We start from the raw sequence: 14,975 nt of genomic DNA, 5'->3' as shown, positions 1-14,975 counted from the left end.
TTATAGTAGCCCTCTTGTTCTCCTTGTCTACCACCACTATATCTGGTTAGTTTGCCAGGACATGCTTGTCAGTCCGAATGTAGAAGTTCCAGAGGATCTTAGCCCGGTCATTTTCATTGACCTTACCAGGAGCTTCCCACCAGTGTTGTGGTTTATTAAGGCCATACTCATCACATAGACTTCTATACACAACACCTGCGACATGATTATGCCGCTCAGTGTATGCGTTCCCTGCTAGCTGCTTGCATCCACTGATGATGTGTTGGATGGTCTCAGGTGCATCTTTGCACAGTCTGCATCTAGGATCGTCTCTAGTGTGATAGATTTTCGTTTGGAGTTGCCTTGTTGGGAGCACTTGCTCCTGGGCTGCCATGATTAGCGACTCTGTATTGGCCGTTAGGTTTCCTTTGTTTAGCCACATATATGTCTGGTGAAGATTGCCAACCTTAGATATTTGTTGGTGGTAAGCACCATGAAGAGGTTTCGTGTGCCAGTCAATTTCCTCATCATCAGGGCGTAGGTCCGTTGTAAGAGCAGCCGATTGAAATTCAGCTAGCAACTTATCTGAGATGGCCATGGAGGCTGCATATGCTATGATGCTTTGCTCCTCCTCTTTCACCGTCTGCTGTACACTTTTGAGTCCCCTACCGCCATCTTTCCTATCAAGATACAATCTAGTAGTATCAGATTTTGGGTGGAGTGCTCCATGCATGGTCAGCAGATTACGAGTTGCTATATCTGTTTCTTTGATGGCTTCCTCAGTCCACTTTATTATGCCTGCTGGATATCTTATTACTGGCAGTGCGTAGGTATTTATTGCCATGACTTGGTTCTTGGCATTGAGCTGGCTCCGTATGACCTGCCGAAGGCGTTTCTTGTATTCGGTAATGGCTTTGTGACGTACCTCGGCTTCGTGGTTGATGTTGCTTTGCATATATATATATATGCCAAGCGATATAGCTTTGCATATATATATAAGCTTTGCTATATATATATATATATATATATATATATATATATATATAGACTATATAGACTATATATTTAAATGGCCTATATATATTATACATACTACTATGTATACTACATACGACATACATACTATATGTACTACTTAGGCCTATACTATAGTAGATACTATATTAAAATGTAAATCAAAATGTATATATACACTTATATAAAATGTATATTATATATACATTTTATATAAATGATATATATTATACATTTTGATATATTATATATACATTTTATATAAATGATATATATTATACATTTTGATATACATTTTAGTATAATATCTACTATTATAGTATAAGTAGTACATATAGTATGTATGTCGTATGTAGTATACATAGTAGTATATATAATAGTATATATATATATATATATATATATATATATATATATATATATATATATATATATATATATATATACGTATATCATATACATGTATAAGAATATATTGATATATGTAGTTCTATCTTGATATATTAATATATATGGATATATATTGATATATATAAATATATTGATAATTTATAAAATATATGTACTTGCTAATTTAATGCTTAATTCAATTTAAACATTGATTTAATTATTAATGCAAGTTAAAAACCTAAAATGATTTAATTATTAATATGATTTTAAACTACCAAATCATTATTCATTTAATCATAATTTCTAGCGTCTCCTAAACCCTATTAACAACATTATGTACCTAGCAGCAATATTCATTCGAATATTTTGGTTATTTGCTCAATGGCTGACGCTTGCTAGCAAAAATATCTTCAGTATTTCATTTTTAACTCTGTCTGTAAATCTGTTGACTTTGTGTAAAAGACATCTTTTGACATGTGTGGCAGGTGAGAAATGGAGGTGAAAAATTGAGCTTCTAATGCTTCTAAAACTGCTTCTAATGGAAGCAGTTTTTTGTATTTACAACTCCAACTTTAAGCAGTATGTTTCTATTGTTTGTATTTTTGTAATTAAAATGAATTGCAATATATTACAATCAAAGCTTTTTTAAGATAATACTTTAATTGCAATTGCTGCTGTGCTCTTGCTCGAACTGATAAGTACTCTGCGCACTTGTAGTATTCAAATGAGTGTTGCCGTCAGCCCCTATGTTGTTACATCTGTTGACAGTTTAGCAGCAGCACATAGGGTTTTTACATAAACATTAAAACATATAATTCCCCTAGAAACAAACCAGAAACTGGTTGCAGTTACAAAACCTATCAGAATTTGAGCTATATGCCAATTTAGCTAAGACTTCTGCTTTGATGAGCCTAAAAAGGGTTATCTCATCATAAATTATCAAATTATTGACATCATCTTGTAGAGAATTTTGATTTCCATTCAAAGGTATGAGATGCAAAGCCAGTTTTGAAACTACTGCAAATGAGAGTCGATTTTTGTTAATTAATGTTGCAGTATCTCCATCAGCTATTATGCAAAACTTAGTGGGCGTGGCCTGTTTGCCGTTGGCCGTGTAACTTTCTCGTACACGGCACTGGTCAATTCTATCGATCATAAGTGGTCTTTACTCTATACTCAAGAGTACACGTGCTCATAGCAGAATGCCAACTATGCATGACGTTAAGAAAGACGTTACGTCGCAGCATTCCGTGTAGTAGCCGGTTTAAACTGAGAAGTTGCAAGGAAATTCTGCTCATTGAACTATGGCAAAATCTGTCGGCATAGACCTTGGTACTACTTACTCCTGTGTAGCAGTCTTCCAACATGGAAAAGTTGAAATCATAGCTAATAGTCAAGGTATGTACGTTATTGAATAGCACTAAACGTATCATCAGCAATGAGTCTTGAACAACAATATATGACCAGTTCAAAGCGAATGCGTGGTAATTTTTTATGAAATTAACTTAATTGGCAATTCTAAACTCTTTGGGGATTGATTACAATGTGACCATCTATACATAGTGGATGTTTGCTAAAATCCTTTTGTTAGGAAATCGGACGACTCCAAGCTATGTTGCCTTTACCGACTCTGATAGACTTATAGGAGATGCAGCGATGAACCAAGTTGCAATGAACCCAGCAAACACTGTATTTGATGCCAAAAGACTAATCGGACGAAAGTTTGAAGACGAGTCTATCCAAAACGACATGAAACACTGGCCTTTTAAAGTGATCGATGATGATGGAAAACCTAAAGTTCAGGTAGAGTATCAAGCGGAGACAAAAATTTTAAGCCCAGAGGAAGTTAGTGCAATGGTTCTGACAAGCATGAAAGAGACTGCAGAAGCATACCTAGGAGAGAAAGTAACCGAGGCAGTTGTTACTGTGCCAGCTTACTTCAACGATTCTCAGAGACAGTCAACTAAAGATGCAGGAGTAATTGCTGGTCTCGAAGTCAAGAGAATCATCAATGAGCCAACAGCAGCTGCCTTAGCTTACGGACTCGACAAAAGTCTCGAGGGAGACAAGAATGTCTTTATCTTTGATTTAGGTGGTGGAACATTTGACGTATCAATTTTAACTATATCTGAAGGCTCAGTATTTGAGGTAAAATCTACTGCTGGAAATACACACCTTGGAGGTGAAGATTTTGACAATCGCCTTGTAGAACACTTCGCCAATGAATTTGAAAAGAAACACTCGAAAGACATGAGAGAGAATCCGAGAGCTCTGAGAAGACTGAGAACAGCTTGTGAGAGAGCGAAGAGAACTTTGTCAAGCAGTGCGCAAGCAAATGTTGAGATTGACTCACTGTTTGAAGGCATTGATTTTTACACGAGCATAGCTCGGGCCAAGTTTGAAGATCTTTGCAGCGATCTCTTTCAAGGAACTCTCGAGCCCGTTGAACAGGCCTTACAAGATGCGAAAATGTCTAAAGAAGAAATTCATGAAGTAGTTCTCGTTGGAGGCTCTACTAGAATTCCAAAAATACAAAAGTTACTGCAGGACTTCATGGGAGGAAAACCCCTAAACCGATCGATAAACCCTGATGAAGCAGTAGCATATGGAGCTGCTGTTCAAGCAGCCATTTTGTCTGGCGATCAAGATAATTCAGTAAAAGACCTACTCTTGGTTGATGTGGCTGCTTTGTCTCTGGGACTAGAGACAGCTGGTGGTGTGATGACCAACCTCATAGACAGAAACACAAGGATTCCCACAAAAAAAACACAAATCTTCACAACATACGCTGACAATCAACCGGCTGTCACTATTAAGGTATTCGAAGGAGAAAGAGCTATGACAGCCCAAAATAACAAGCTCGGCACATTTGATTTGACTGGAATTCCTCCAGCCCCAACGGGAGTGCCACAGATAGAAGTGACCTTTGACCTTGATGTTAATGGACTTCTCAATGTGTCAGCAGTAGACAAAAGCTCTGGTAAATCAAAGGAAATCACCATCACTAATGACACAGGGCGTCTTAGCCAGAGAGAAATTGCCAAGATGCTAGAGGATGCTGAAAAGTACAGAAAAGAAGATGAAAAACAGAAAAATCGTGTCGTCGCCCGAAACCTACTTGAGAGCACAGTCTACCAATACAAACAGGCAGCAGAAGAAAATCAGTCCAAGCTATCAGCAGAAGAATTGACCACGGTCAAGGATGAATGTCAAAAGGTGGTAGACTGGATGGATAGCAATCAATTGGCAGAGGCAGACGAATGCCAACACCAGCTCACGGAATTGCAAAATATATGCTCTCCAATTATGAAAAAACTTCATCAATAACCCAAGAACAATAGCCAGTCTACGGGACCTATGGACAGCGGTTTTACTGTTCAAGTTGTTTGTTTGAGTCTGTGTCTCTTGTTATATGTTAGTTCTGTAAAATTTCGTCCACATTCTTTCTCAATTACAAAGAATATATTTCTTTCGCATTGTTATTTAACACAAGTTTGTGGAAAAGTGTATACCATTTGTGTTTCTCTATAGTATAATGACATAGCGTTTTGCATAAATAACAGTACAAAGCTAAAATGAATATTTTCATGAAGCGAGAAGACATGTTTAACAGGCTTGTTAATTGAACGTGCATCACAATGTAAAATGAAAGATCTACATAGGCAAAAAGTATTATAGAGACTTTTTGAAAAATTAGTCAATCGTGTGTTTAAAAGCAATTAAAACTATTTTGAGCGCCACTTCTGCATGAAATTCTGGAAAAACAACTGCTTGTAGGAATAGCTAGTCACATCATGGTATAAAACTATCATATCTCCAAGTGTTAAACTTACTATATATGTAATAAATGTCATGATAAATTTATAACTGCATAACATGTGTAGCTACAATCCTAATACATATACACGTAATGTATAAACTGCAACGTAAGTAAGCATTGATTTTGTGATTAAGGAGTTGCATGCTCGTGACAATCTATCAGCTAAAAGGTGTGTAGAAGGTTTATTTGTGGGTGTCGGGTTTGTGAGAAAGGTACGTATTAGCGAGATTAGCGAGAGGATTTACAACCGGATGTGACTTAAAACGCGGGAACGCAAAAAGATTCCTCGCCAAGCATTGTACATGTACCTATATTGGAGCGTTGCTGTTATTGTGTGAGAGCATGACCGAGAAGGCGGTTTGTAATTTAAATATTTTTAATAGTGTTATAAAGTACTGTAAACATTACTAAATTAGCGTGTTGCCGTACTAGTGACCGATAATATCAAGCATGTCGTTTTTCACGTTTCTCTGTCTGGCTCAGTGTTTATGCTTTATTGCAATTTGACAACGGCAGTAGGCATTTTAAATATATGTACGTGACCATTCTTTCGAGATAATCAATGGAATCCTTTTTGTGATTAAATTGTCCAAAATTTGGCTTTCTAATGGTTTCGCCAGACCAATGCTTATATTCGTGGTACTAAATGTATATGCGTCAACGTCATCCAAAGTTTAGTGGGCGTAATTATCGAGTAAATTTACTGTTTTGCTGTTAAACGAGCGTAAGGCGAGCTGAGGCAAAGAACCTCTGAGGCGGAAAAGGCAAAAGTAGTAGTGCTTGCGAATACAACGTGTTTTTAAACCACAAAAAGGTAGCAAATATCTATAACAAAAAACAATGTTTGCATGAGCTGCGAATTTCTCCCAAGACAACAGACTTGCCTGCCAAATTGTGCAGTTTATAAGTAAAAAAAATTTAAGTAATGGTTTGACCAAACAACTATCAAAAGCAATTTTCATGGCATAAGCAAATGAAGCTACTAATAACGGCAATAAAAAATTAGGCAGGTTGTTAGATTAGCAGACTATGTTAGCCATCTGTAGCCATGATTTACATGCTATTACCTGTATTGGTATAAACCAACTTGCTTTTTGTTGCTTTTTCTGCATATCTTTGTACAGTAGGATTTTTCTCGCACTGGCAGGTATCCAACTCAAGTAGAGAAGTGAATATTGTACAAGCTCATCAATTAAAGTTTACTTGACATATTACCATAATTTTACATTTAAACTGAGCTGTGGGAACAAAAGATTTGTTGTACGTACTTTAACTAGCATGTGGTACAATGTTCAGTGATGCCACTGCATGCTTTCCCTAAATATGATTAGGATAATTGTCGCTACTGTTATTTTCTTATAGGCTTCACAATATTGATTTTTAATACAGATACATCCATGAATTGAGCAACATTTGTAGCATTATCACACTCCCTACATAGGTTAACGTAATACTCTAGCGGACCCAAAATGCTTTAGTGATAACTTTTCTGCATCTAAAAAGAGGTACATCGATATGAAAGCTCCATTTTCATCATTCAAACACTGCTGAAGAAATCACCTATTGATGTTATTGAAAATTTGATTGCTAGGTTACGACCATTTCTGACTCAATCATCAGTTAGAACCATAGATATAATATATTATTATATTTATCATGGTTTATTATATCTATGGTTAGAATACTTGGTGCTGTTTACATGCCTGAGCTGTGTATCAATAATGTTTGTAACTGTAGGAGGTATTGCTACTGACTACAGCGCTCACAAGACTAATTAGCATGACATTCAATGCACACAATAGACCACCCAAATGCACAAAAAACACACCAGTCCATAAACAGAATGGCACAGTAAGCATTAGTTTATCATGAATTGACGAAAAATAACATTAATCACAAGACTCTCTCAAGTAACACTAATAAATAATCAATAAATTGATAGATCTAAGTCAACATATTTGAACCTAAAGTATTCAATTAGTGTGGTCCAAGACAAAATTTACTTAAATCTATCATTTTTATATGAAATATTCAATTTAATCATTTCAATACTTTATTTTTGCATTTACTATTTGAAATATTTTTAATAAACCTACACACATACGCTTAAATACTATTGCAAATACATTACCAAAATCAGAGTTGAAAGATCCATGAATAGATTTCGGAAAGATCTGAAATTGGACCAACTTGGCCATGTTCGCTGTACAATTAGTGTCAATTGCAGATCCAATCCTCTCTCAATTTCAATCATCGCTTGTGGTTTTAGTATAAAAAGTCCTCCATCGCTGCATGGATCAATTTACAGTCCATGAGTTTTGATAACCCAGTTCTAGATGAAAGCTTTTGTTCTTCTGGTTTTTTACACCTTTGCCTAGATCCATTCGTCCCTTGTTGGAGACACTCACTTGCAATGGTGTTTGGCTTAGTCCATTTGATCATTAACGACCCTGTAAAAAACTCCAATTACACCGTAACTTCATTTTGTGTAAATGGCTAAAATGTATGCGTAATAGTAGCAATATCTTATGAGAATGTGTAATACAAATTCAACGAGACTCTTTCACTAATCAATAAATTGTCATAATACCTTAAGGATGTTCAGAATCTCAGATGAATCACATTCGTAAGTCTTTGTAACTCTGTCACAGTATCAATGAGTCTTGAAGACCTCTGACTGGATTGTTTTATACGTTATCATTTCAGCCAATTTCATGTAAGCTTTTGTTGTATTCGTCAGTTACCTAGTCAAGCAGGCTATCAGCTCAGCTATGCTATTTGGATGTTTCAATGCATCAACTTTGCATGATGCCAGTTGATAAAAAATTTTTTTTACGTCACTCCAGTTTTAGGCTTCAAGGTTCTATTTATTTTTGCCAATGTAGAATGGCGTATCGACCACGATTTGGCGGACGTGGACACAGAAGGCGTTACTCAGAGCAACAGTATGCTAGTGCAGAAGGATCAAGTCAAGATGCTTCTCAAGGTCGGCATAAATGAGCAGAGTGATTATTCTTACAATTCCTAAGAAGAGGAGCTAGTTAAAGCACATAAATTTTTTATTGTATATTTCAGGACATCAGAGTCTTGACTTTCGAATGAGCTATTGTTTGCCATGGTGAAACAGACATTGGTTGGTGTTTATAGGATTTCCCCAGAGCTCTACCGCGAAAACGTTTACTGGCATAGTCTCGAAAATTGTGACGTCACAATTCTCATATTCGTTGTTGTGTGCTCTTACCGCTTATTTATCAACTACGAATGTGACGATAATGACGCTAGTGGCAGGCGAAGGTAAGACAACTCCAGAGAACGAATGAAGATGACAAAGGAATCAGTGTCATTAGTTCTCCATGTACATATTTTTTCTATGATAAGTACCTCAGACTCCAAGAACCATACTATATTTTCCCGATGATATTATGCACTAGCTCTTTATTCTTAATGCGATGTTAAGGGTGACGACTGAGACTAATTAATTTCAAGCATTGCTTGATCTCGCGAAAGTGACATTTAGTCCTAGGACCACGCATCCGCAGGTCATAATTTAATCGATGTGATTTCATTACCTTTATCAACGACAGTACATTTATTGAAGCATAATTAATTAACCCAGAACGTGTGTTTGTATTGGTCTGGCGTTAGCACGATCGCGGGCATTGTTGATTATCTAGAATTTCAGTTTATTATTAGCGCTCTCCGGGTTTAACAGCACTGAATGTCACAGAAAAACGCAGCCTCAATGGCAGCGAAAGGGATCGACGACCTAAGGCTAAATGAGAATTATGACGCCACATTTTGAGTACCTGAACCAAGTGTTTTTTTTGCAGGACGTACTTTTGGCACTCCGTTTTTCATAGTTCTATTATTCTTTGTGTATTGAATATAGGGTCATTCGAAAGCCAAGACTCTGATGTTTTGAAATATATATTAAAAAATTATGTAATTTATGTGCTTTAACCAACTTAACATGAGTTCATTAACATTAGTTAACCTACTTTTAGTGTAACTGTCTGCTGATTTGCGTTGATTATTTTAGTTCCGAGGAACTTCTTTCTCGGTTGTAAAACGACCACCTAGTCTGCGTACATTTCTCTTTTTGTTGGCCAACTTTTTACAAACTCGCCGTTAGCCTTCTGATAATACATTTATGCATAATGATGCTTCTAAAATCCACTCATTTGTAAACTAAGAACGAGCCAATATGTGTCCCAATATTTCACTCAATGTTTTTTTCGACACACGGTTTATGTTTTATATGAAGTTTTTGTTGCATTTTTTGATAAAAGATTTTTGGTTTAAGGTTTCGGTGTTGCCATATAACATATTTAAGGGGGTGTGACACAGGAGTTTGAAAAGCTTGACACAGTAGTAACTGCATCATGCCTCACTCTACACCATTTATAGGTTTCATCTGCTTTCATCTGCAATAGGCTGAATAGGCTGAATATGCAATACCTTATATACATGTGTGTATAGTAAGAAATGGAAAATATAGACTTTTTGTGCAGCTGGAATCAAGAGATTTTGCATTTACTTTTTTCTGAAATATTCAAGTAATCTATATACCATTGAAAATATTTAACTGACATTAAATTTTGCTGGCTTGATCTGTTACAATAGCAAAATAATATTGCATGTATTGGGAGACAGCAGTAAGCAATCAGGTATTTGAAGAATTAGGTAGAATGGCAATACAATTATAATTGTATGAGATATATACAAATAATATATAAGGAGATCCCAACTATATGTCATTTTTTCTCCCGCGTGCATCAAGGGTGATGAATGATATTTTTAAGGCTATCTTATTCTCATCATTCAAATCGAACTTGAAAACTGGCACCAATTTGACACTACGTTATGTGGAAGTTTTTACGTAATACGGAGCAAAAACTTTAATGTCAGGTTATCTTGAGCAAAATTCTCTTAAAGCCTCTGCTAAGAGAAAATTACTAACAATGCTAATAATAATAAGGGTGATAATGTATTTATGAAGCCACTAGGTGAATGCCCGGCATTGCAGGGCGCAATAAAAAAGTTTTTGGATAGAAAATTAACTTTTAATTGGCTGTTTTTTTGCCCAATGAATTTGAATAACTTAAGCTAGTAACTTAAGCTAGTAACTTAAGCTAGTAACTTAAGCTAGTCTAAATCTTTACTATAATAAGAGTCGTGTTCATCCCTCTGAAGCCGCACTTGAAGGTTAAAAAAAGATTGCGTTATGATCTCTCACGCATGATCTTCAAGCATACCGCTGGAAGTGTGAAGGCGCTATTTTGACCAATTGGCAGGTGTAATGAGTATGGCTAGAATTATTTCATTGCTTAGCAATGTAGTTGCTTGGCCTAGTGGATTGCACACCTGTGTGCAGAACTGAAGGTTTTGAGTTCAAACCCAGTGCAAAGCAGATTTTATGTTCGTATAACTTTATTGCTATATATGGACACACGAATGACAGATGACAAACACTGATATTTATATAATTATATAGAAGATTTAGCTAGTCTAGCAAATAATTTGCTATGTAACATCAACGACTATACTTTGTGTTTGTCATAGATTGATATTACTGCTCGTGTCTAAGAGTGTTGAAAGGTTGTAAATTGTTTTCTGAAAAAAATTTTTTTAATAACTATTTTGTAAAATGTGCAGACTTTGTCCCTGTCACACCTCCTATATAACACAGACTGTTATAAAAGTTTAGGTTTTTCTCTGTTGGTTAGTTTGTCCTGTTTGTCAATAGAGGGTTCCAATTACACAAGGCGACCTCCCGGACTGAGAGGAAAGGAAATTGGACTGTGGTATGCCCGACGAGGCCAAGCCAAGAGAGAACATGCAAATGTATGTAGATATCTGTGTTGTAATACAGTACATATAGTTCATCGAAATAACATGGTTCTAGCAATTATATTCTTGCTTATCTCTTTGGATGAAAAATTGATTTACAGACTTTAAAAAACTTTACTAAAGAAGCTGGGATTAAATTTCTGGTATGTTAATTTCACAAGCTTAAACCGCGAGAATTATATTTGGAGAAAAATTTATCTTCTGATGAACAGGAATATTTTGATAAACTTTTGTATTAGTGAGTTGGAGTTGTCTCATCGTGACAATACTGATACTCCGAAGAAAAATTTATGACCTGTATTGTGATAAACCATTATATTAAAAACTTGGAGTTGTCTTGGCAATATTATTAATGTTCCTTATTCACAAAGTTTTTAGAATGCTTCATTGATGGGCCTGTCAAAATATTAGTTTGCTGAGCAACTAATGTCTCATATTGATGTCATCACTCTGCATAGAAGTGCAGCAAAGCAAATGAAGGCATGTAGGTGGTAAAATTCATTAAACACTTTTGTACTACTATAAGGCAGCTGTTTTTATTTTACATAAAAATTATAATTTATTGACATCATTCCAATTCAATTTTAATTGCTGTCTCTTATTGAGTCAATCAAAAAAAATGACACTTAGCAAAATTTGAAATTGCAAGAACGTTGCTGCAATCAGGTGTAACCGGGTATAATCAGAATTATTCCATTGCATGGTAATGTAGCCGCTTGGCCTAGTGGATATCACGCCGGTCTGCAGAACTGGAGGTTTTGAGTTCAAATTCAGTGTGAAACAGATTATTCGTTCCTATAACTTGATCGCTATATCCTGCACTACAACAAAAAATAACAGTCGACAGACAAATTTTTTTATATATATATATCAGTCAGTGTTTTTTATTATATATAGTATAGGCATACATTTTTATCGGGCAGTCATCATTTTCCTAACAAAAAAGTTTTACATATGGTGCCACAAAAAAACAAATAAAAAGGCACTGTAATGCCTATAGCTTGAACAATGAGTCGTGGTCAGATAACTAACCTAATATATTGTGATTATTCATTTTGTAATAACCTAAACGAAGGACTCTTATGTTGTCTTTAGAGGCTGCACGTTACGCTGGATGAGCAGTCAGTGGAGAATATCGAGAAAGTTTTGCATAATCACGGCAGGAATGACTCTGCTCCGAGCTCTTCAGCCTGGAGTTCATCGTCTTCAGCCTCACAACATTCATCTCGGTGGAGAGATCACAAGCCATATAACCATAGGTCACATGAATACAGACCATCTGATCATAGGTCTCATGATCACCATGCACAGGGTCACCAGTCACATGATCACGGGCCAGACAATTATCAGAAAAATTTTAGTACCCGTTCTAAGTCACCTTCTAACTGGTCTCAGGACCATAAATCAGCTCGCGGTACGTCAAAAGATCCTCGATCACACGTTTTGGAGTTAATTGACCAGAAATCTCTTCAAGGCAAATACAAATCTGCAGAAGGTCAAGCAAATGTTAAGACTGAGCTTTCATCTGATGATGACATCATAAGTTTACTTGATGATGAAACAACTGATGAATTTAAGACTGAGGACACAAGCGTTCACTTTCACCCTACTTCTGAGGGTAAGAACATTTTTAAGGATACTAAGTTATAATAGTGAATGTGGTTGTTTACTAGTACTTGATTCGCTTTTTGAAGACACTTGAACAAGCGATCACTGCAATCACAAGCACCTCAGATTTACTAAACGAGGTTGTTTGTCGGCAAGTGACTTAATTGTTATAACATAGAAGCCATAGAAAGTTCTAGTGATCAATATAGCTGTAGAAAGTTTTGATCAATCAAAACTCAATAGTACAAATTTAACTACTTTCCTCTTGCTAGCTTCTTTATCCCTTTGGCCGAGTGTCTCTTTTGCTGCTTGCCTCTTTCGCTGCTTGTTTCTTTCGCTACTTGTCCTTTTCGCTGCTTGTCCTTTTCGCTGCTTGTGTTTTTGCCACCTGTATCTCTTTTCACCTTTACACAATATTTTTTAAACTCTAATGGTGATCTGCAAATGTAAAGCTTATATTTTGTGTTTTGAAAACTTCTAAAATGACATTTTTAAAAACTTATTTCAATGCAACATTCAACCTTCACATTTCATGCACTTCTATATAATTTTTCAGTACTGCTTGTAAAATATAGAAATTTTTGCTTTGTTTATCTTCTGTGACGACAACTGTGCGTCACAGCTAATCCATTTACACTATGAGTTGCTTACGTGCAATGAAACAGTCTGCAGAATGACTTACTGCATAAGGTTCACTTATTCCACTTGAGGGAATCTCTTGTCAGCTTTCTATTGCCAGAAGCACATATGATTTCTACAGTCAACTTCTAATAGTATCTATGCTTTTGATTTTCACAGAAATGTTGGCGAGTCGTCTCAGAGATGATCCCGTGAGAAATAAAGTCCTCAAGGATGAATTGATCGATCGCAATACCCAAGGCTGCCCTCTGTTGGATTTCCGGAAGATGTTACCTTCATATCAAATGCAAGATGTGAGTGAGGACTGCTGGCCATTGGCTAACTAACTGAGTAACCCGAATGTCCATCTTATTGCCTAACTAACTGAGTAGCCCGCATGTCCATCTTATTGCCTATTGACTTGCAATGACAAAAAAGTACTACTTGCTCCGTTCTTTGATTTTGTTTTTATTTGATTTGCTACTGTTTGCTTTAAAGGCTCGGCGTTTGAAGGCAGCATGGTGGGTGCTAATATGAAGTTTTAATTTAGCCCATTGGAAGACAGCTCTCTTTGCAAATACACTTTTCAGAGTATCGCAGACTGTTGTAAGAATTCTCATTTAGTAGATGTCAGATAATCAAATCTCTTCTGACTGTGATGTATATTCTTATTTGATAAAATGTTTGCTGACATTATTGTCTTTCTAGTAATGCTAGCAGTTGTTGGGTTTAAGTAAATCTGGCATCATCTGGTAAGAATGAAAGCATTGTCTGCTGTTCTTCTCCTTCTGTCTCTATCTTGTGAATGAACATGGAACTGAAAAGCTCATATAATATTCATACTTTCTTAGCAAGTCTTGGAGGTGATTAGAGATAACCAGGTCGTTGTGATTAGTGGAGAGACTGGATGTGGGAAGACAACTCAGGTAAGATTTATGAGCTTCAATACTTCCTGTCTCCTCACGTGTTTCACTAGATATAATACTTGCTGTCTCCTCACATGTTTTACTAGATATAATACTTCCTGTCTCCTCGCATGTTTCACTAGATATAATACTTCCTGTCTCCTCTCATGTTTTACTAGATATAATACTTCCTGTCTCCTCACATGTTTCACTAGATATAATACTTCCTGTCTCCTCACATGTTTCACTAGATATAATACTTCCTGTCTCCTCTCATGTTTTACTAGATATAATACTTCCTGTCTCCTCACATGTTTCACTAGATATTATACTTCCTGTCTCCTCACATGTTTCACTAGATATAATACTTCCTGTCTCCTCTCATGTTTTACTAGATATAATACTTCCTGTCTCCTCACATGTTTCACTAGATATAATACTTCCTGTCTCCTCTCATGTTTTACTAGATATAATACTTCCTGTCTCCTCACATGTTTCACTAGATATAATACTTCCTGTCTCCTCACATGTTTCACTAGATATAATACTTCCTGTCTCCTCTCATGTTTTACTAGATATAATACTTCCTGTTTCCTCACATGTTTTACTACCCTAGGACACTTATATTTCGCTAGTATTTAGTTTCGCGAGTAGCATACAGAGTAAAATTTTGCTGCAACTTAATTTCGCAGCTTTGATGAGTGCGAAAATATAGTGATGTGAAAATAAATGCAGTGGAACAAACATTAGATTCCTCAGGTCCAGTTCACTGGTACGAAATATTTTTCTAT

At 36.0% G+C, this 14,975-nt stretch overlaps 2 protein-coding genes across 2 annotated transcripts in view; both read left to right on the top strand.

Annotated features, from left to right (window-relative positions):
• The first annotated feature begins 2,687 nt into the window (after positions 1-2,687).
• On the top strand, positions 2,688-4,790 carry LOC137391861 (heat shock 70 kDa protein 1-like). Its single transcript, XM_068078405.1, has 2 exons — positions 2,688-2,781; positions 2,975-4,790. The coding sequence occupies exons 1-2, from the start codon at positions 2,688-2,690 to the stop codon at positions 4,708-4,710; spliced, it is 1,830 nt and encodes a 609-aa protein (XP_067934506.1). The 3' UTR covers positions 4,711-4,790.
• A 3,299-nt stretch (positions 4,791-8,089) lies between these two features.
• Positions 8,090-14,975, top strand: part of LOC137390306 (ATP-dependent DNA/RNA helicase DHX36-like) — a 30,886-nt gene continuing 24,000 nt past the window's right edge. Inside the window, exons 1-5 of the mRNA XM_068076639.1 lie at positions 8,090-8,189; positions 10,950-11,047; positions 12,149-12,671; positions 13,460-13,593; positions 14,131-14,205. Coding sequence (XP_067932740.1) covers positions 8,090-8,189; positions 10,950-11,047; positions 12,149-12,671; positions 13,460-13,593; positions 14,131-14,205 — 930 coding nt within the window. The remainder of the gene's footprint in view (positions 8,190-10,949; positions 11,048-12,148; positions 12,672-13,459; positions 13,594-14,130; positions 14,206-14,975) is intronic.

The sequence above is a fragment of the Watersipora subatra genome, chromosome 3, assembly GCF_963576615.1.
Source record: "Watersipora subatra chromosome 3, tzWatSuba1.1, whole genome shotgun sequence".
Classification (NCBI taxonomy): Eukaryota; Metazoa; Bryozoa; class Gymnolaemata; order Cheilostomatida; family Watersiporidae; genus Watersipora; species Watersipora subatra.
This window is presented reverse-complemented; position numbering and strand designations above follow the sequence as displayed.